General features: G+C 38.7%; 1 protein-coding gene across 5 annotated transcripts in view; it reads left to right on the plus strand.

Moving 5' to 3' along the window:
* NRG1 (neuregulin 1) overlaps nt 1-22,885 on the plus strand; it is an 882,008-nt gene that overhangs the window by 710,790 nt on the left and 148,333 nt on the right. For all 5 annotated transcript variants that reach the window (XM_081129574.1, XM_081129572.1, XM_081129575.1 and 2 more), the window contains exon 2: nt 20,705-20,882. In XM_081129574.1, the coding sequence (XP_080985700.1) occupies nt 20,705-20,882 (178 nt within the window). The remainder of the gene's footprint in view (nt 1-20,704; nt 20,883-22,885) is intronic.

The raw sequence follows: 22,885 nt of genomic DNA on the forward strand, positions 1-22,885 counted from the left end.
GAATAGCCTTCATGTCTTTAGACATCACCCTCAATCCTCTGTTCTGTAATTTTAGGAAATTAAGATTAGCTGTCATTATTCTGTTAGTAATGAGATATTTTTAGTATCAGTGATTTTTCACAGGTTGTGATCGGTTCTGTGTTGCTCGTTTTATTATTCCTCCGAGTGTGTAAAGCCCAGCGTGGCCTCTGGACCAACGCAGCAGCATCACCTGGAGCCTTGTTGGCCATGCAGACCCCCTGGCTTCACTCCGACCTCCTGAATGAGAAACTCTAGGATGAGGCCCGGCCATCTGTGCTCTAACAAACCCTCCAGGTGATGCTGATGCTCACCAAAGTGTGAGGGTCATGCTTGTGAAGAACCCTGTTCGATGTAAAGGTTTGTATGTCCGAATAAGTGAAAGAGTTCTTTAAAAATAATATCCATGTCTGAGAGACTGCCATGATTATGCAGTTTCAGCAGATGGGTCCAAACAAATGGTCATATACAGGCAACATCTTGTTAGTCGAGGGAATTAAAAAAGAAACCAAAAGATGATAAATGTGCACATGAATAATCCATACGACAGCCATGTGACCTAGAAGTGGGATGAGAATTCTTAACAAAGAATTCTAGCCTTTCACAGTATCCTGTGGAAGTAATACAATTACATTTAAAGACCAAGGTTGGCAAGGGCGTGCTTTAAGTGTGTGTGTGTGTGTGTTGTGTGTGCACACACACATTCATGTGTGTTTGTTTTCATGGCTCACTTGCTTTAGCAATACTGTATAGTTAAAGGAGTAGTGAGCTTATCTAGATCAAGATTGCTCCAGGAGAAAACAATCATTTTATTATTTGTTTGATTTCTATTTTGCCCTTTAAAAAAAGAAGACATTTTACAGAGGACTCAGCATGTTTGATATCTGGCAAATTACATGAAACTGTTATTATTGCAGATGAAATACTCTGCCCTTCCTTTCCTTATTTACTGTTTTTCTGTACTTTGATATTAGAGTCCTCAGGTTCATTTTCTTATGACTTTCTTTCATAATTCATCAGGAAGACAAGCTTGTGTCAAATCACTCACTTTTTACTGGATGTGCGCGCATTCATTTATTCAGCAAGTAATTATTAAGGACCTAATATGCTTACATTGTGCTAGGTGCTGGAACTAAACAGTGAATACAATCAACACAATTCTTACCCTTGAAGAGTAATTAATTTATATTTTAATAATGGTATGGAGTCCTTTTTAACAGAACTCTGCGTTATATACATAAACTCCAAGAAGACTAGGTCTTGTCTTCAAATATTTTGTGTTACCCACAAAACTTGAACTTCATTCACTTCATATGAAAAAAAACCTAAATGGGAATTTCTAAAATATTTTGCTCCACTCTATTATTAAGCTTTTTAAAAAAAAAAAAAAAAAAAAAAGTTTTTATTGATTTTTTTAAAGAGAGAGGAAAGGAGAGAGAGAGAGAAACATCATGAGAGACATTGGTCAGCTGCCTCCTACACATCCCCTACTGGGGATTGAGCCCCAACCCAGGCATGTGCCCTGACCAGGATTGGAACGAGTGAACTCTTGGTTTATGGGTTGATGCTCAACATGGGGCCACACTGGCTGGGCTATTATTAAGCTTTTTAAAATGAATAAATCTCACCCAGAGTATTTTCAAATATCCCATCATTGCTAATTAAATTTCTCAATTAACTTAAGAAAGCCATGAGTGTCATCCCTTGTTTTGAAAGAAATCTTTCTTTAAGAGAAACTATCACATGCATAACTGAAGTATTGATGATTTTGGGTCTCTCAGTAATCAATGATAAGGTAATTATGCTAATATGAATTATGATTATAGGGTATTGTTAAAGTACAGGAGTGTAGGTGATTTATATCAATGTTAACTGAGTTTATCATATGCAGAAAGTTGATCTTTGAACCAAATCCCTAGGAAGTGCTTTTGTTACTGCTTATTGCATATGAGAGAAGATTATAGTTTGTAAGGGAAGGTGTGGGTAGTACATATACAGATGGCCACGTGAACTCTGCCTTGTTCGGTGTTGGAAAATCTGTGGTGGGAAAATTGGGTCAGGAGGATTGAAGGTAGGAGTGAACTTGTCATAGCCTTTATTATATTTTTGTAGACAATAAAAGAAAACAATAAAGACAGTGCTCTTATTTAGATAGAACAATGACGTCAACATTTATAACTGGTAATAATGGATGCTGGACTGTATTATTAATTCCTGTTTAGCATCCCTTACTCGCTAGAAATATTTTAGGATCTTGATTCCTTTGCAGCTTCAGATGCCTGTAACTTTATTTTGCTGTGTTGTAAATAATGTGCATTTAAGGAGATTTCTAGCACCACCCCCTCACTTAGGATCTGGCCCGATATTTAAGTAGTCAATGCTGTTGTGATTTTACAGTATGGCGGAGGAGGGGGTGACTTTCAGGTTTTATCATCAAGGTTTTGATAATGTCTTCTTCCTGTGTGGGCCCTGCCTCAGTGTCTCCCTACTTCCCAGTTCAGCCCTCATATCCAAGTCTTAGATCTTTTGCCTTCACACAAACCAACAGAGTTCCATAAAAGGAAAGGTAGAATTAAATTCAACTCACAGTTGAATACAACTCACAGTTACTAAAGAATTACATATATGCAATAACTACATAAGTATATTGTTTAAACTACCAATATTACACATGGCCATGAAAATGGGTACTGAGCTGGAATTCAGTCTCTGAACTATCTGATTCCAAAACCCATGTAATTTTTATGTGCCGTTCATTACTATCCCTTTTTTCTTTTACGTTCATTTTTATCTTCTATTTTTTCTATATTCTTATGTTGCCTGCATTTAAAAATGTGTCTCTCTTCTGACTTCTTACCTATAGTATTTATTTCATCCCAATCCACTTCTGTAATTCTCATTTGCCTGTTTCAAAGAAACAATTGCAACACATTTTGGAAATACTTACAACATGTGACATATTTCCCAAGTCTTTCTAAAATCTGTTTTCCTCAACTTCCCAATTTTTGGCTTTCAGTTCACTTACTTCTTTCCTGATAATCCCCTTTACAAAAACTCAGCATGATTTTGTAAACAATGTAAATGATCTTAGAGCCTTCCAGGAACAAATTGGATAAACTGCCATCTACGCAGTGTAAGTCAGGTACAGAATTAAGTCTCCAAGTTATTGCTTGAAGAGCCTTTTAATATTGTTACTGTACAGATTTGATTCATTAAGACAAAAATTTATTTTTTGTAAAATAATAATCCATTGTCACAGTCAAATCCTGGAATGGCTCCTGCTTACTTTCAATGTGTTATTATTCTAGCTTGCATTTGCATCTTATCTCTGTCTTGACTATAGTTGAAAATCATTGACAGCCATTAGGGGCATAAAGCCATAACCTCTCAAATTTAAACAAGATAGGTTTTATAAATTACTAATTGAGTAGTATCAGAATTTTCCTCTTTTGGGTAGATTCCAATGGGTGAGGCCTTTTATCATTATGGCTCTAATTTTATATCACACATGCTTCATTTTCTCTCTCTGATAACTATGCTCACCCAGGGTTTCTGTCAGTCAGGATTTGGGTAAATCAGTCTTCCTCTTTCTCTAGGTAGCAGATTAACATCAAATAAACTTATATATACCACATAAATATGTATCAAGTGAAGTATCAAGTCACACATTCATAACATATTTATTTTCTTACTTTGAGGTTGGTTTCCCCACCACCCCTTTCTAACCCATATATCCCACCTGTACTAGCAAGCCATTTTTGCCCAAACTAGGTAATGCCAGCCTTTATCCTGAGTATATCAGAGTCCCTTCTGTTTATCCGGATGAGGAGCTAGTTCCTTTCCCATTCGCAGGTATTTCACTCTATATACTTTGTAGACTCTGCAGTCTAGCATAAAAGCAGTCATAGACAATTTATGGAAAAATGAATGTGACTGTGTTCCAATAAAACTTTGTTTATAAAAACAGATGGTGGGCAGGATTTGGCCTGAGGGCCATATTTTGCCTGCATCTGCTCTATAATATCTGCTCTGTAATATCCCTTGAAGAGTTGTCATTGCAATATTCTTCCATAAAATATAAATTCTTGCTGTTTGCTGTAACAATCCTTGTTCTAATTTTCTTTAACTGGCATTGTGTATGTTCCGCAGCCAGTTCTGTCTTTTTCTTAGTAATCTGTGTTCTCATAGGGTTTTCATCTGGCCTTCAAAAGGCCTTTGATAAATTTACTCAAATATAGTTCTAAGAGATCTCAAATTTAGTAGTTTAGTAGAGCACGGAGCATTCCTTATTTTAGGTGGTTTATGGTACAAGTCTGCTCCCCACCTCTCCCACATTTGTACAGAAACCTTTGATTCTGCTCAGAATGCCCAGTTGTTATGAGAGAACCAGTTATGTTTCAACCTTAAAGGCCTGGAGTTCTACGCTATCAGGGAGAAAACAGATGGCTGAGGAACAGAAGTGAACCTGTAAATCCAGAGCCTAATGTAGAATAAAGCTAAAGAGCAGATTATCAGCCCTTTTCCTTACTCCTCAGTGAAGAACACGTCCAAGTCCAGCCTCTGATCCTCCCGGCTCCCAGTTGACCTTTGTCTCAGTGTCCCTACTGGCTGGCTCTGCCTCCCTGACGGGGACATCAGCGATGGGCATTGACGTTCTTCACGAAGATGCTTCTTTTCTGCTTACTTCCCCCTTTCCCAGGATGCATATTTTAGTTCAGTTGGTGTTTAATTGCCCTTGTGGTTGGCCCACTTCTTCTCTTCCCGTTTCCTACTTTTGTGTTTGCCTTAGAGTTGACTAATTTCTGGTTGATTGGCTCTGTTTATTGCCTAATTTCTACTTCAAAATTTCCCTTCCAGGAAGGGTTGGGCATGTGTGTGGGGGTGGGGGTGCTAGTAAAATGGACTGAATGTTATAGTGGTCTGGATAAAAGGCATGAGTAGGTGAGAACATCAAATTTTAAATTTGCTCAACTGAATGGATACTTGTGCCATTTTTTGAGATAAGCGATACTAGCAAAGATCTAGTCGGAGATACTAATATCCATAAGAATTAATGCTCAGGTTTTCCTAGGAGAAGACTAGAAAATGAGAAGAGTTAGAGGTAGTATTTTGGTAAAGACTGAATGGTTGCACTAAGGTAGGGCTTGGATGTTCTAACGAAGGTTAAACTAGAATCTGAGAATGAGACCTTCTTATACCATTTATAATTCTTAACTACCCTTTCTAGATGTAGGCATTCATACCTGAGGGCAGGCATATATTCACCTTACAGAAAGCACAGATTTTAAATTGTTTACTTCTTTCTCTTACACAATTTTAAACATTAGAGAAAAATATTTTTAAGCAACCTCCATATGAACTGTCCCAAATAAATGTGTTCCTGATTAACAAAATATACTTTAAATCATTTTTTAAAATATTATGGAATTATTGTGCCTGTCCATAGAGACTAGTCTACCTCTTGTAACACTTGAAGATGCATGCAGGTGCTTAGTTCAGGAGAAATTTATTTGAATATTTGATTCTCTTTTTCTCATTTTTTTCCTCTTATTTAAAAAAAAATTATAAACCCAGCACTGACTCTTAGTTAACTCTTATTTTGGATATGAAGGGTTAGAATTGGAGTCTTAGAGGTAACTAAGCAGATGACACCCATTAAAGCGTTCACATAAGAATGCAAAAACTCTCATAAATTACATTTGTCTCTTTCTGTACAGTTCTGAATTTCTCCAGAAGAGAAATTAATCTTATTTTCTTTAATTTACCTCAGGCAATAAACTTGAAGCATTCAAAAAATGTCTTTACTGGAAAGACTTAATGGAGTAGCCAGTAACTCTTTTGTAAATACTGAGCAACTTTTGAAGAGAACTGCACCCCCCACCCCCAGCATTGTAGTATTTCTGAAAATGTCATGCCCAAGAGCATCTTTATCAGAAACATCTGGGGTGCTTTTCCAAAAAGCACATTATTAGGCTTTTCTACAACTCTAGTAAATCAGAGTTTTTCGATGGGGTCTATGAACATTTTATATTTTTGGTAAACATGCTGGGGTGACTTACACATACACAAGATAACCTCAGGCCTGGGTGAAGGGGGTTTGTAGGATCATGGGCAGGTCCCTGTCCTATTTACAGATATTTCTGCTGTAAGTCTGTGTTGGAATTCCTGGAAAAAAATCATTTTGCAAAATCACACACTAACAATAATAGGGCTTCTGGGAAAAGTAGGGCTGGGCGAAGAGCACTCCAAACTTATGGGACTGTCACTGGAGCACCAACAAGAATAATAATGATCTTGATAAGAAAGTACAGCACACTTACAGCTTCAGTAATATTTGTTCTTAACACTTTAGTTGACTCTACACCCTTAAACCTTGAGACTGGTACCTATTTTGCAGACCTTGGTCCTTGAGAGCATTCTTTTCTATCAGAGATCAGTATTCACTTCTTGATCCATTTTTTGAAAGCCTAATACATGCCATCGCTATGGCACTACATATAAAAATGGGGAAATATTTTGGCAGATTTTTCATCTGTACCACAGCTTCTGCAGATAGCTTCACATAGTGGAAAATGTAAGTATTCTCGAAGCCACTAAACCAGGCATGACTTGCAATGTACATCTGTAAGAGATCAGCTTTTTCCTTAAGATCTTCATGTATTATTAATGCTATCTCTTTAATTAGAAGAAAGGTTGTTCCTTAGTGATTCAAATCATTAATGTGCTTGATATCATGCCCCTACTTAGGACCTACTTATTACATTAACACATGCTGTAGCAGAACCACTATAGAAATTTTTGGTTTTTTGGGTTTTTTTTGTCACTATCATGGTAAAACTCTTTAAATTGGAGTTCTCACAGTTACTTTCTAATGGTTAAATCAAAGTGGTCCACTGCATTGCAGATGGACTTTTTTTTCAGAAAGCGGTGACCCTACAGTTGTTTAGGAATAGCCTTCATGGCCTGTCTCTAAGCTTGATCTAGGCTGGGTTCTTAAGTGTCATATTCCTATAGCTTTTAACTCATTTCAGATGATTTTCTCCCCTTTATAGATAAATCACTGTTCAACAGATTCACTGCACACTTTTGGTCTCATTTCACAATTTTCCCTTGTGTTCTGTAAGACACTTGAATATACCAATGAAATAGTTTTCTTTCTTTAAAATTAAATTCATTGGGGTAACATTGGTTAATAACATTATATAAGTTTCAAGTGTACAATTCTGTAATACATCATCTGTGTATTACATTGTGCAGCCACCACCCAAAGTCTGGTCTCCCTCTGTCACCATATATTTGACCCCCTTTACCCCCTCCTCCCACTCTGCTGTTGTCTGTGTGTATGAATTTGTTTTGTTTGGTTTACAACAACATGGATGGATCTTAAGAATATCATGCTAAGCAAAATAAGTCAGATGGAAAAGGGCAACAACCATATGATTTCATTCATATGTGGAATATAAAAAGAAAAGAAAAAAAAGAAATTGCTTTCTTTAGAAACAGAAACTAGGTCACAGAACAAAGATGTAGGATTCCCAGGTGACGTATCTTATCAGACATCAACCCAGAAGTGAACGTAATGTTAACCTGTAAAGTCTTCTTTTGAGAATTATATTTTCCAAAAATTAAGAAAAATTACTGCTACTTAAATAGTAAAGTCATTAGAAAAATAATTTGTTTTATTTTATTACCTTAACTGTCACACTTAAGCAAATTTCTACCAATATTTAGGTTTGGGTTCTTGAAAATCTTGGAAAATTTTATAAAAGCCCTTTCTTCTCTCTTTTGTATATTGTTGCCATTGGGATGCTAGTACTCATAAATCATATTTAAATATAAAAATTAGGTTGGTGACTCTCCACTCATAAATTCCTGAAACACAATTACAAAAAGGAGAAGAAAAGATCTCCCTGACCCACTTTGGAGCTTAACAGCACTGAAAGGTGACCCTACCTCTCCAATTTATGAACAGGAAATTGAGGCTAGAGAGAGATTGGTTGACGGGGGCAGAGCTGGTTGGGGTCAGTCCCTGGGGTTGAACTTCAGTTCCTGAACTCCTAATAGTTTCCAACCTCTGTTCCTTGGGGTCTAAGATTCCTTCGGTGTGGGGGTCTCTCTTGGACCCTGAATAAGAGGATATGAAGGGTGAAGTGATATATAGCTATGGTTCTCCTCACCCTGGTCTGTCTATTTTTATGCACTATGGTCCTATAAACCATTTCATGAGATAGAGTTTCACAGTTCTTAATATCAGAAAATCAGCACAAACGATTTCTCTTTGGGAATCGTATTAGTTTTCTATTCCTGCTGTAACTAATTACCACAAACTTAGAGGCTTAAATCAACACACATTTATTATCTTAGAGTTCTATAGGTTAGAATTCTACAAGAGTCTCACTGGGCTAAAATCATAGTGTTGGCAAGACTGTGTTTCCTTCTGGAGGCTCTACAAGGGAATCCATTTTCTTGGGTCTTCTAGCTTCTTGAGGCTGCCCACATGCCTTGGCTCAGGGCCCCCTTCCTCTGACTTCAAAGTCAGCAACATTTCATATCTGACCATTCTTTGACTGACTACACCAAGAAAAGACTGTCTACCTTTAAGGACTCATGATTAGATTGAATACACCAGATAATATAGCATAATCTCCCTATTTCAAAGTCCTTACCTTAATCCCACTTTCAGAGTCCCTTTTGACATGTGAGGCAACCTGTTCACAGATTCTGGAGATTAGGATTTAGATGCCTTTGGGAGTCAGTCGTTATTCTGCTCACCACAGGGATGAGTGTCCTCTCTCTCGTCTTAGCTCTAAGTGGGCAGGCACTTTTGAAACTTTATATACATTTAGAAAGAAAGCTTTATAAACTGATCAAACTTACCAGGCACTTAAATAATGAAATAATAAGTATAGCTACCAACACTTATTGCGTGCTTGCACTATGACACACTGACTGCTAAGTGCTAAATGCACAATCTTGTTTGTTCCTTTTAACAGCCCTATGAAGTTCAATTATAATGTAGGTGGGGTCTATTATGATCTCATTTTACATTTCAGGAAACTGAGGCCTAGAAAATTTTAATAATTTGCCCGCACTCACATAAGGCTGAATATGACTTGAATTTAGGTATGTCTGACTCAGGCTTTTAACCAGTGAAGTATTGAGAATATAATTTATGTAAAGAAAGCTAACTAGTTGCTAGTTGCTTTTGATAAGAAAAATAATTGTTATGACTAAGAGCTTTTAAAATGCCTCTTTACCAATTGAGCAATGTTTAACTGATTAATATTAGTTGGTTATATATAGATTTTGTGATTAATTCTTAGTGTCTCAATTTAAATAAAAAAGAAGGTTGTATTGCATGACTAAGTAGAAAGGCTATAGCTGCCTCAACAATTTTAGTGCTTTTAGATTATAAAAATAAAGAATATATTTCACAAATTACATTATGGTTTAATCAATCAATAGATTCTACCTCTACTTCTGCTTCACCCTAGGATTTTGGCTTCCTTGAATGGCATGTTCAGCCCCATCCATGAATGTAATTAATTCCTTATGAATCTCCATTTTTAAAAAGAAGCTGTTATTGATGTTGTGTTTATTGTGTGCTTGGCAGTGTCCTGTTCAAAGTACACGATAGAGTACCTTGACCCTCACACTCTGTCCTGTATAAGGTAAACCCACCTTCCAGATGCCGGGCTGAGGCCCACATAGGACACAAGACTGAGTCAAACTGGACTCGGAAGCTGGGCCTGCCTGACTCCAAAGCCCATCTTTTCCTCCCATATGCTGCTTCCTGAGTCATTTTCCTATATAGCTTCCTAGTTATTAATAAGTATTTTCTAAGTTATACATCTTATTTTCCAAACTTCATTTCTTTTTTAATTCTAAAATGACTTGCTTCATGTTTTGAGCGCTTTCCACACAAAAATAAATATAAATTTTTATGACTTTAAAGACCATTGCTTTGCTTTCTTGGTCTTCCTGGTATCCGTCTTTAGGGTTCTATAATGTTTAGTCTATTTCTTGACACAGGCAGCCCTTCCCTTTGAATGTTTTAGTGACCCTTCTTGATAGTTTCCAGCTGCTTTTTTTTTTTTTTTTTTGTCCTCAGAAATGACACAAGCTATATGCGGGTGTTTATTGTCTAATGTTGTGTCATCTGGATTTATATGATCTAATATTTTCTGACTTTTCAGATGAGTTACAGATAATGGCCATCAAATCATCCCTAAATAATAATGCTAACTAATTTTTTTAAAGATGTAAAATATTTTCACTATAATTTTAAAAATAGATTTTCACAACTGTGTGAAATGGGTAAGGCAGAGGCTACCCCCCCCTTCCTTTTACCCCCAAGATTACGGAGGTTCAGAGTAATTATGTGACTCCCTGGTCCCACTTAGACACCAAGCTTGCTGACTTCTCATTCTGATTGTTAATAGAAACTATCAAAAGCTAGAGGCAGAATCTCAGGATGTTATGTGTAGAGTTTAGTAATTTCAATTCCTAGACTAGAAACTGTTAACAAAGAATCTAATTAAACTTCTTTCTAAGCAAAACCAAACAAAATAAAGACATAGCTAGTGGCATGCCAGTGTCCCTATGGAGGAAATGGGAGCTATATGTTGACATGCTTCATTTAGGTTTCTTTTAGGTTTCTTTTGTGTAATATTCGTGAATCGTCATGTCAAGAAAACTGTATTGCGATTTAGGAACCAATGGATTATCTCAGAATGTATGAGAAGCAGCTCACTTTTACTTTCAAAAGATGCTTTAGTGAATTAATGTTTTTATGTAAAATAAGAGAAACTATAAATTCTGAGTCTTATTGTGATTCCTTTTTGTGTGCTCTCTGAAACTAGACCCCTTTGGCTCTAATCTTACAGTTTGGCTTCCAAGGCCTGTCCAGGAAAGCATCACAGCCTTATTGCTCTGTCAGGTTGCTTTAGATGAGCAACTATGGAGCATAGATTGTCTCTCCACGAACTGTCTGTTTAATTTGACCCCGGTCATTTTCCACCTCTTCAACAAATTCATGACACAGGGAACCCTAAGCTAAGACACTTGTCTTCCTTGGTCTTTCCTGTGAGGTAGGAGTAAAATGATAAGGATCCACTGTTAGGTTGTCGGTGGACCTGCTTGAAAATGCAAAGAGCTACACAAGCTTTAAAGAGCCTCAGAAAGTCAAACTTGGACCCTACTTACTAAGAAGGGGTTCAAGGATGGTTATTTGAAACTCTAGGAAACAGCAGAGAACAATTTAACTGATCTCGTAAGCCTCAGTGAACTGAGCAGCCTCCTTTCAATCCTGGCGTGCAGCTTTTAGTGTCATTTGGTTTAATAAGTTATCTGAGAATAAAAAATAAAAATCAGCAAACTACAGTGTAGGAAAGTTGGCCTATCTAAATAACAAAGAAACTGATTTTAGAGGGCCTGAAAAGACACATTTCTTTATGATTAGCTCTGCTAACATTTTTTGTTCTTCACAGAGGAGTAAGTGTTAAATGGCTCTGTGACAAATAGATCACAGGGAACCAATCTTGGTAGATTATTTGGGGGTTTTGTTCATTTATGTGCAATGCTTAAAAGTTTTTATGTAGCTGTCATTGTTTAAAACTAATTATAGCCAGGTGCTAACTCATCTTACCTGGGTATTTCATCCAGTTCAGAACATCTAAATGAAGTCTTTCTTTCCAATGATAAGAGAATTTTAGTGACATCAGTTAATTAAATAATTGTAATTCAACTTGAACAAAGAAATGATGGGCATGAAGACAAATATTAACACACCAAGGTTATGCTAATGGGTTAAATTTACTTAAGCAATAGAACATCACAAGAGAAAATCCCCAATGCAGTAAGAAAATAAATAAATATAACATCAAAATTTTAGTATCTAGATATTTCTCCATTTCTCTGGTTAGATGACATATTGGAGGTGAATGTGACAGGTATATATAACAAATTTTTTTAAAACCCTGATTTTTGACAACAGAGAAGATCAAGTTTATATACTTTTTTGTCACATGAAATTTGCTACATTATTAGTCAGGTCAAACTGTAATGGATCCATTTTAATTCTGGGTATTGATGACCTTAAATGAAGCTTACAGGGACATCTTTATGTGCACGAATGAGATGTTCTGATAATTGAGGGCAGCTATGGTGACAGCATTAATTAGTCAGGCCTGTTGAACACTCACCTGAAAGCTGCTGACGGCTGCTCTGTGATTTATCCGGCATCCGTTGTCACAGACTATTGCCTTTATACCTTGAAAGAACAATGTTAATCTGTTAAGATCCTCTGGTTGCTATATCCCCCGTACATGGAGCCTGTCGTGTTTCAGTGAACCAGGAGCGAGAGATGTGTGGTTCACCCTTGTGGCATTTGGCAGATGACAGACCACCACACAGTTCAAAAACATTTATTTATTTTTTTGTCTAATGCCAATTTCAGATATTCTGTCATGTTTTATTTCCCCACAAATCATCAAAGTAGCTCAAGAAATTCAGCAATTTTCATATCTACTTTCTCTCCCAGACTGATTTTTGCACTTCAGATGGGTGTAGAAACGATCTGTTGTGTTGTGTCCCTATGTTTTATCAAGAAAATATGCTCACTATTGATATATCAATAAATTAAACCTTACATGGGAACTATAAATATATCCAACATAGCAAAGAATTGAGCTTGCTGCCTCACAGTCCAGACAGAAGCTCTGGAGTCAGACTTCCCGGGTCCAGATACAGGCACCACAATAGGCCGGCTGTGTGATGGTAGGAGGTTGTTTTACCTCTCTGTTCCTCTTTCATCACCTGTAAATTGGGAATAATGATAGTAATGTATATCTCCTGGAATTGTTATAAAACTTAAAAGAGTTAATGAACATAAAGTTCTTAGAACAGTCCCTAGCACAGAGTAGGTACTTAACAAGTGTTAGCTATTATTATTGTGGAACGTGCTAAGGAAGAGAACCTCATTTAAACTCGATCTCCTAGGCCTTGGGAACACTATTGTGTAGTTCCATAGTTTTATCATTAGCCCTCGATTTATGAAATATGGGACAAAGAACACCAGGATTGTGTAGAAGAGGAGGATTGCTCATTTCAACAAACATAATATCAATTTTCAGGCGGAAAAATTCTCTTACCTAATAAATCCGCACTGTGTTCCCTTGCAGAATTTCACAGCATTGTAAACCTCTCACAGACATGCTTGGAGAAGTGATCTGGTTTATATAGCATACTATAAGAAACAAAAAATGACCAGAGTGGCTATGAAATGGAATAATCTTTCCTAATTTTTAGTCTCCTGCTCTCCCCACCTTGTCCCACCTTCACCTCACAGAGGCACCCGCTGGAGGAAAAAGTCCCAGGGCAAACCCTGGCCTGCGGCCGGTTACCCTTGTGACACAGAGCAAGTTCTGCATAACCCTCCATCTCCTCACCTGTAAAATGGAAATACTAATTATCCACCTTACATACGTACATACAAGAACTGTCACAGGGAAAATGGAATTTGACACAAACCATACATTTGTGCACAGGTGCTGACTGTAAATGAAAGAGTACATTTAACAGTTGAGGGAACAAACTTAGACCTTGTAGCCTGGGGTCAATCAATGAAGATGACCAACTTTGATTTGAAGGCAGAGGAGATAATACCATGTGTGTGAGCCTCTTGCTGAAATGGCAGAAGAGCCTGGCCCCTGTGGGGAAGCTGAGATGAGGTGCACTGCATCAGACAGGAAGGAAATGATTGCAGTGACTGGGGTGTGGGCTACGGTGGGGTTCAAGTAGACCACACTCTGATGGCTATGACGAGGTTAGAGAAACATAAGTGAACATTGGAATTTCCAAGTAAAGACAGTACTACTTATTCTTTCAGCAAGTGCTTGAGGTCCTACTTTGTGCTCAGTTCACAGGATCCTATGTCTCTTCCATCTAATAAATTTTGACATTTGGATGTTTGACTATAGTGACAATCAAAATGGACACACATGCCACCACCACCACCAGCAGCAGCCTAAGCCTCCAAATAGGGACTGTGACCACCTACTAACAACCACTCTTATCCTTCCTTTGATTTGGATAAATTCCTTAAATGGCCCTCTTTTTGCACACGTGCCTTTTCACTGCAGTGTGTTGGGTATGGTATTTAGATGTAGAATGTGATTAGTCATTTTCTGTGGCCTTAGAATAGGCATAGTTTTAAGCACAGTTGTCAGGGCTGACTGTGGCTCATACCCTCAACTAGAGATTCAAGGGAATCAAGAATCAAGATTCTTGCAGTTGCAAAAATCACACTGCTTCGGTCCATTGTAGCGGTTCTCTGTGAGAAGTGGAACTCTGAGCACCTCCAAGTGTAAAAATCCCCACCAAGGGAAACTGATGTGTTTGGGGAATCCAAGTTAACTCTAGTAAGAGGCCAGTTTTAGCTGGAGAGGCACGAGCATAGTGAATATTAGACATAACATGCTGAAATATTGCTCCCAGTTTTACTGTTTTGTGTTTCATGTCGTGCTCTGTGCATGTTCTGAGGATTACTGTTTGCTCATAGAGAGATCATTCAGTTGTACACATACACGTCCTTGCACGGCATCGGGAGTTGGACATGGAAACACCAGCGTGGTGTTTCTGGAGCCCAGCTGTCTCAACCATACTTGGAAGCATATTGCAGTGTTTTTCCTGGTTGAGTTTGGTTTGCTGCCAATGATATGGAATCGGCTTGAGAATATTTTATAATACCCTAAATTTTATAGTGACTTTCTGTCAAATGAAGGCACCTGCATGTTTTATCTCTCCAGATGTCCTCGCTAAATGCACAGGGACAAATAGCAGTCCCATTGTCACTCATGGGGAACTCCAGTTAATCAGGGTGAGGAACTAGAGTGATGATTCAGCTGGAGCATGGGGCAGTTTGAGCACCATGTCACCACGTGTGGCAGCAAATGGTGACCTTGTTGGATGATTCTTAACTTAGCTCAAGATCACTCACTGTATCAGGAGTGGTTTTAAAGCCAGGTGTATTCTCAAATACCTTGCCACTGCAATCCGTGCCTTTTACACAGCTATATTTACAAATTTTAATCTGATAAGATAAATTTTCCCTTTTATAGTCAGATTGTGAGTGCAGCTCAAAAGAGAAGACCAGATGGCAAAGCATAAACTTTATCCACATTGTGCGCGGCCATAATCTCTTCCATGAGCTAGAGCAGCGAGGGAGAAATATGATCAGTAAAGGAGTTTTAGAGACTTTTCTCAGTAATTTATTTACCTCTAACATGACTATGAAAAAAGGAAATCCTTCTGCCTAGAGGACTGATGAATGATATCGTGTGGCTTTCATTAACTAACATAATTGTCAGTCACCAATTTTCACCGTGAGATCTGCGCGTGTGTGATGTCAAGCTTTTAAAAGGCTTTATGCAGGGAAGACATTACCGGGACCACAGCTGAAAGCTCCCTGTTATTAGATAATATTTTGCAGGTTTCCTGTTTAATTTGTTCAGTGTGTTGAGGCTCTTCAGATTAGCTACATAGTCAAACACGGAGAGTAATGATATGAGCTAACTTTGATTTGTCAGGTCCTTTAAAGAACAGAAAGCATGACTTATCTAGTGTCACATGCTATCAGCATATCTAGGCAGCTTACACACGTGAAAACTTGTTTCCTGTTCTTAACAATTCAGTACAGTACTTGACAGAGTCACACTGAATATATTTTTTAAAAAGTGCACAGTGGATGATTAAACAAGAGGATTGTTGAGATGAATGTTTCTTCTTAAAAATGCCGTTTTCTTTTATGACAAATACTCACCCATTAAATTATTAGAATAAATGAGCATATCACCTTAAATTTTTGTGTGGTCAGAATGTAAAATAAATATTTTTGCATTAGGGCCATGATCATCTTTTCCCTATGGTTATTTTTTTTTTTTTTAATATTTTTTATTGATTTGAGAGAGAGAGGAAAGGAGAAGGAGAGAAAAACATTGGTGAGAGAGAACCACTAATGGGTGCCTCCTGCACGCCCCCTTCTGAGGGTCAAGCCTGCAACCCAGTCACGTGCCCTGACCGGAATCGAACCCGAGACCTCTTGGTACATGGGGTGATGCTCAACCAACTGAGCCACACTGGCCAGGGCACTGCTATGATTTTTTTTCTATATCGTGTGACATATCAAATAAGAAAGGTAGAAGTGCAAAAACAGACTTTTTAAGTATACCTAGTATACCTACCTGCATTGAGTTAGAGTCAGAAGAGTATGTTTGTGATCTTTTAAAAGCCTGCAATACACTTACAGCCTGTAAAAAGTGCCTGTGAAGTGTGTGGCATTGCTCTCAGGGCTTTTGAGTTTCTATTTTAAAAGGCTGCTCTTCTTTGCACTTTACTGTCTGTCTCTGTTGATGCATTTCTAAGGGTGTGGATATGTTCATATTACTGTCAAGCAAGTTCAAAATAGATTTAGGCAGAGACTGCTTAAAACTTGCTGTTTCATTAAATTATTTCAGGGTGTGGAGCTACTGCCTCTCCAGAAACACATTGAAAGCAAAATTATGAACTGTGGTAGACCAAATACAATGAAATCATGCCAGAGAGTCACAGAACACTTACTGCATTTGAACATTAACTTCGCCTTGTGTTTGCCTTCAACCAATTTTTAATTAACAGACCATTTATCCTTAGACGAGAATTGAAAGGCAAGTAAAAATTTTTTGCAGTTTTAAAATCCAAGTACTCAATTAAAAAAAAAATGACCCCAAGTTTAGGAACTACCATGGCCTTCCAAAGTTCTACCTGAGTATTAGAAAGTACTTGGTAGTGTAGATTTTTTCCATGAAAGAAGTGAGATTATTTCATGTGAATAAACCATATATCTAAAAAAGCACATATACTTTTAAAATATATTCTATGAATATATAGTTATTATTTTATAATCTATTGAAAGAAAATGCACCCTATTGAAAATTGTCTTATTATGGATAGATGAGGGGGAAAACAAGCATACAAACCACATATGTTCAATAATGGTTTGCATTTTTGTCAAGAATCTATGAAATATTTCAGGGGTATTCCATCAGTGTAGTTATGTGAGAAGACAGGGTAATTCATGTTATTGCCAGTTCTCCAGCATCCTTGAATTTGGGCTCCACCAGAAATGTGTGAGGAACCTTATATGGTATTTCTCTAGTAGGTTCCACTGACAGCAGATCATCCATGGGCTGAGCATGCAGCTGTGTGGCTCTGTTGGTGGTACACAGATTTTTTTTCTATATTTTTGCCGTGGAAGATCTTGAGTTAGCTCCTTAAAAGAGCTATTCTCGCCCGACCGGGCGTGGCTCAGCGGTTGAGCATCGACCTAGGATCCAGGCGATCAGGGTTCGATTCCCGGTCAGGGCACATGCCCGTGTTGAGGGCTCGATCAGTGACTCATCATTGATGTTTCTATCTCTGTCTCTCCCTCTCCTTTCCTCTCTCTGAAATCAATAAAGATATAGTTAAAAAAATTAATTAATTAATTAAAAAAAAAAAAAAAAGCTATTCTCTGAAAAGCTCATGTCCTTGCGTGGTAGATGGTTTTCCCTGAAGGCCATGGCAGGGGCAATTATTACCAGTGGACTTCTAGGGATACAAAGTCAGAGTAGCTGGGAGCTTCTGCTTTTTGACAGACTTGAAACTATGTGCAAGAGAGAGAAACTCAGGCTGGTCAGTAGAGAGATCCTTGAACCCCAAACATCAAGAAATGTTTATACATTAGGATCAGCTTAAGGAGTAGATATTTTAGCTAAGAAGGGCCTTATATCCTAAAGTACCTGCCTCATTACATCACAGACCCTCTCTTAAGGATAAAGGATGTACCGGTCTTTGCACATGAACCCCAAAGGGAAGGTTAGACATTGACCTGCCAGATGAGAGAGTGTTGTCTTCCCACCAAAGGACCTAGTAGGATTGGAACTCCAAAGTCATGGTTATGAGGGTGAACCATATAGGGATTTCAGTGCCATACCACTCACAGATTTTAAATGGAGACATAATCTTAAGAGCTACATTTGTGAATTATAACACAAATATTTCCAAGACTCTTCCTCATGGCTGAAAACTTAACCAAGACTTTAAAAGTACTTAATGTAAGCCGGAGCCCTTTATTCAATGGCAGAAAGACCAGATATAAAAGGCAGGGGGCGGGGAAAAGAGAAATCAAGTCTCCTTTTTCTCTGTGTGTATTTTCTTATTTGCTGAATCATTTGAAATTTAGTTGTAAACGTCATGACATTTCACTCCTAAATACTTCAGCAGATACCACGTAAGAACAGAACATTCTTCTGTATAACCACAGTGCAGTAATCGCACTCGAGGAATCTAATTTTTATACAATACTTTGATGTTCTCCCAAGAGTCCCAATAATGTCCTTTATAACTACTTTTCCCCATAAAGCAAGACCCAGTCAGGAGCTACACATTGCCTTTATTTGTCACATCTCTTTCATCTCCTTAAATCTAGATCAGTTTCACAGTCTTCTTTTGTCATTTGTGACATTGACATTTTTGAAGTCCAGACCAGTTGTTTTGTAGATTGTCCCTCAATTTGAATTTGTCCAATTGTTTCCTCACATTTAAAATAAAGATCCTTAATAAAGAAACAAGAAATAAGTAAATAAGAACAGGAGGGTGGGAGACGAGAAAAAGGAAAGAAAAAGAGATGCAAATGACATAAAAATTATTTATTCAAACCAAAGAAAACTAGCCTAGTCAATTTGCATTCAGACTATATTGATAAGCACATGTATGGAGTAGGCAAGGGAGCAAACCTTGAGAGTTTTGGTTGGGGCCAGTTTTTAAAAAAATGAAACTAGTTCTTTTACTCTGCATGTAAAATAATGAGGTGATTAATTTTTCTTAACATATGTAAAGCACTTTCTTGGTGTCATTCAGCTCCCCCAGATTTGTTTCTTTAAAACTCTTCACCAGGCTTGCAAAATTGAAAATGATCTTAGAGAGCTTATAGGAGTGTACAGACACTACTGCAGATTGATGAGAATTTAGTCTGTTTTTAAAAACCTCCAAAACAGAGATTCGTGGACCCCACCTTAAAACGAAGGCTCCTGTGAAATCTGTTCAGGGAGTAAATCTTATTTTCAAGCTGTCAGACAAAACCATCAGGTATTGAAGGCTCCAGACAGCTGAGATAAGTTTTCTGACTTGTCACTGTGTCTCCACACGGAGTCCCTGCTCCACCTCGTGTCCTGGCCTCCAAACAAATACAAGGGGGACGTGTAACCGCAGGAGCACTGCTGAGAAATCACAGCGCTCAAGTGGCTTTCGCTGTAATGTACTGGAACCCTTATATGCTCACTCCTGACATTTTTTTTTATTGACTTGGTCAGGGCAGAGTTGTAGAAAAGTAAGCATGGCCTGAGTAGGAGCGATACTCTGCCCCTGTCTGACGGGGCTCCGACTGCTGTCCTGGGAGCCTTGATGGCCGTCCCCAGGGAATGAGTAACTGGGCCCTGGATCAGGGAAGCGCAGTCTCATTTGCCTGCATTTATTTTTTCTGGGACTTGCTTTTAATTCCTGAACTTGAGCAGAAGTAGCTTTGTAGTTGGCTTTCCTAAGACACGACGGAAACAGAGTTGTTGAGATCTCTATACCCACAACATGGGTTATTACGTGGAATTTTGTGTGCAGAGGAAAATCCATTCATCAGTCCTTTCTTTTAAACTGTTTTATTATGAAAAAGTTGGAATGTTATGTAGAATCGTGTAACAAAGCACCATGTGTATCTATTGCCTCGCTTCTACCATCATCAGCTCCTTGGGAAATTTGTTTCCTTTTTATGCCTATCTGTTCCCTAGCACCATTTTATTTTGAAGCAAATCTCAGGTATTATAACATTTTATCCATAAATATTTCAGTAGGGAGGAGATTCTCTCTTAAGCAGTCTTGCTTAAACTAAGAATTAGGTATGTAGGTGTTCAGTGTAAGGCATTCTACAAGTTAGTGCACGATTTGAGATTTACAAGAGCTAAGCGCAGCCTCAGTGATAATTTGGTGTGCGTGCGGTGGTCATCTGGGATGGTCAGACTTTGTCTAATGGGACAGCACCTGTTGGTCCAATTAAAGACTGATGTCACCAAAGAATTTCCGTCTTGAGGAAAGGAGCTTTGTTAAGATTTGTGGGTTCTGTTTGTTCTTTGGGCCACCTCTGGCGACAGGATACTCTAACTCTGCCTGTCCAGGAGGTTGTAGCCGTGGAGAGGTCAGTCACCTGCCTGTCTCTGAAATTCAGCTTCCCCACTTAAATAATGGGCATGGTGCCCGCCGTAGCTGGGCACAGAACTGTGACAGGGGCCTGCTGTGATCTGGGACGCAGCATGCCCGGTCACACATTCTCCTTCAGGATCTGTAATGGTATCAGAGAATGTAAACATGGAAGCAACTGTCTAGAGTGTTTTTAAAGGGTTTTATAATCTGGGCCCTCTTTTCCCCGAGTACCTTGTGTTTGGGCATTTTGTTCTTCAAGGTGAGACACATTTTGGCTAACCCCACCCCCACCCCATATCTGTTTCTTTCTCGGATAGTAAAACCTTTGGGAATGGTGTATTGACCGGACTCACCCCAAATTAATGTTTCTCCTTGCAAGGTTACCAGGTGATCAGAACTTTCTTTTTCTTTCTCTTTTCAGCCTTGCCTCTCCGACTGAAAGAGATGAAAAGCCAGGAGTCCGCGGCAGGCTCTAGACTGGTGCTTCGGTGCGAGACCAGCTCCGAATATTCCGCGCTCAGATTCAAGTGGTTCAAGAACGGGAGCGAGTTAAACCGCAAGAACAAGCCGCAGAACGTGAAGATACAGAAGAGGCCCGGGTAAGCTGACCGCGAAGCAGCAGGAGCAATGCCGATGAGCTGAGATACAGAAATGACCCGCAGCCTAGCCCCGGCGGGTGGCTCAGTGGGTCGGAGCGTCCTCTCGTACATCCAAAGGTTTCGGGTTCGATTCCTGGTCAGGGCCCTTACCTAGGTTGCAGGTTTGATCCCTGGTTGGGGAGTTATGGGGGTGGAGGGGTGGGGGCAACCGATCAGTGCTTCCCTCTCCCTTTCCCTCTCTCTAAAAATCAATAAACGTATCTTTGGGTGAGCATAATAAAATAATACTATAAAGTGCTGCGGTGTTTTCTACGTGATATTTTTTATTACGATATTCCCGTAGGTAGTAAGGGCAGTTGGACTCTACATGGTACGTGTGTAATTTTGTGAAGCGGTGTGCCTTTCCTTGAGTCACACAACCAGTAAGACTAAGCTGGAACACAAACCTGTTTCTTGGATTTCTTAATGCCTCCTTCCTTCTTTCAAAATGGAAAGCATACATGTTTAATACCATGTGCATGTGGGGAGGGGAGGGGAGGAGATAGAGTGAATGAATTGAAAAAATAAGTATGATTTTTATAGAGAAGTTAAGAAATACTTTTAGATGGATTTTGGTGTCTGTTTTGTTTTTCATCCAATAGACAAGTTAGTAGAAATTAAGTCATCTGCACATACAGAGTAATGTCTCATTCATTTCCATGGGGCTGTCAAATGATAGCAATGACCTTTCAGTGCCTGTGAAAGGGTTTATGCTAGAACTGTGGAGAAATGGAAGAATTATAGGTCGACATCTTTACACGTAGGGGTCATCAGATGGTATAGAGACGATCTAGTTCTGACTTCTAAAAAGCAGGCATTCCTTTGATACTGTGAGAAACACTGTTGGCCTGGGGAGCTGCAAGACTGGTAAGCAGCTCATCTACTTACAAATGGTGATCTTTTAAAAAAGTATTAGTTATATTGAGGTAAATCCTACTGTATCACAAGTCAAGATTTAATTAGGGAGATGAAATATCCAGCACATCATATCAGACAATGAAACTAAGTGCTAAGTTGTAGGTTACTGACACTAAGTGGCATGGTTGTTGAAAAGAGGGGGAGACCCTGCGAGCTCAGGAGTAGCTGCGGGGAGTGTAGATTTGACTCTGCTGAAGGGAGAGAGGCCCCTCCGGCTGGGTGGGTGATGTGGGGTGGGCAATTGGGGGGAAGAACAGGAATCACAGTCAGTAGCAGGTCCTGTTAAGATGCCAGGCAGATTGGAGCGTGGACAAGTGGGTAGGGATGTTGCCCTTTATTGTTCAAATTGCTGTGTGTCAGTCCCTGGGCTAGATTCTGGCTACGCAGAAGTGAGCAAGACATGCTCTCTGCTCTTCAGAGGCTTGGTCTAGGTGGGAGAGAAATGTAAACAGTTTTAAATGTAACACCCAGTTTTAAATTGTACAATAGTAGCCGTGAGATACTGTAGAAAGAGGCTAACACAGATTGGGGGGGGGGGGGTACCCAGTCAGGGACAGTGGCTTCCTAGAAAGAAACTGAGGGGGAGGGAGGGAGGAGAGGTTTACCCAGGCTGCAGGAACAGAACAAAGCCTCTGCAGACTGCAAGTATCAATCTGACGATGCCTAGAGAGAAGTAAATGAAGTTGGGTGGGTAAAGTGAAAATAAGGAACAAAACAACTGAGCTGCTTAGAATAAACAGTTTTGAAAGAGTATATTCTTTTCTTTTTTTTTTTTGCCTTAAAGAGGCATTTTGTTACATGGCTTGGATGACATATAAAAGCATCATTAGTATTCAGAAAAGCATATTCGTATTGGCTCCATAGGTCCAGACAGCTAAGAGCACTGTCTACATATTAATAAAATCCCATTATACCAGATAGGTCAATATTCAGAAATGGCTTCTTTTAAACAATAGCCTTGCTGGAAAGATTTAAATGGAAAAAAAAGTGTTTTATTGAAGTTATATAACTGTAACTTACTGTAAGAAAGACATTTAACGTATTTG

The sequence above is a fragment of the Miniopterus schreibersii genome (assembly GCF_964146895.1).
Source record: "Miniopterus schreibersii genome assembly, chromosome: 2".
NCBI lineage: Eukaryota > Metazoa > Chordata > Mammalia > Chiroptera > Miniopteridae > Miniopterus > Miniopterus schreibersii.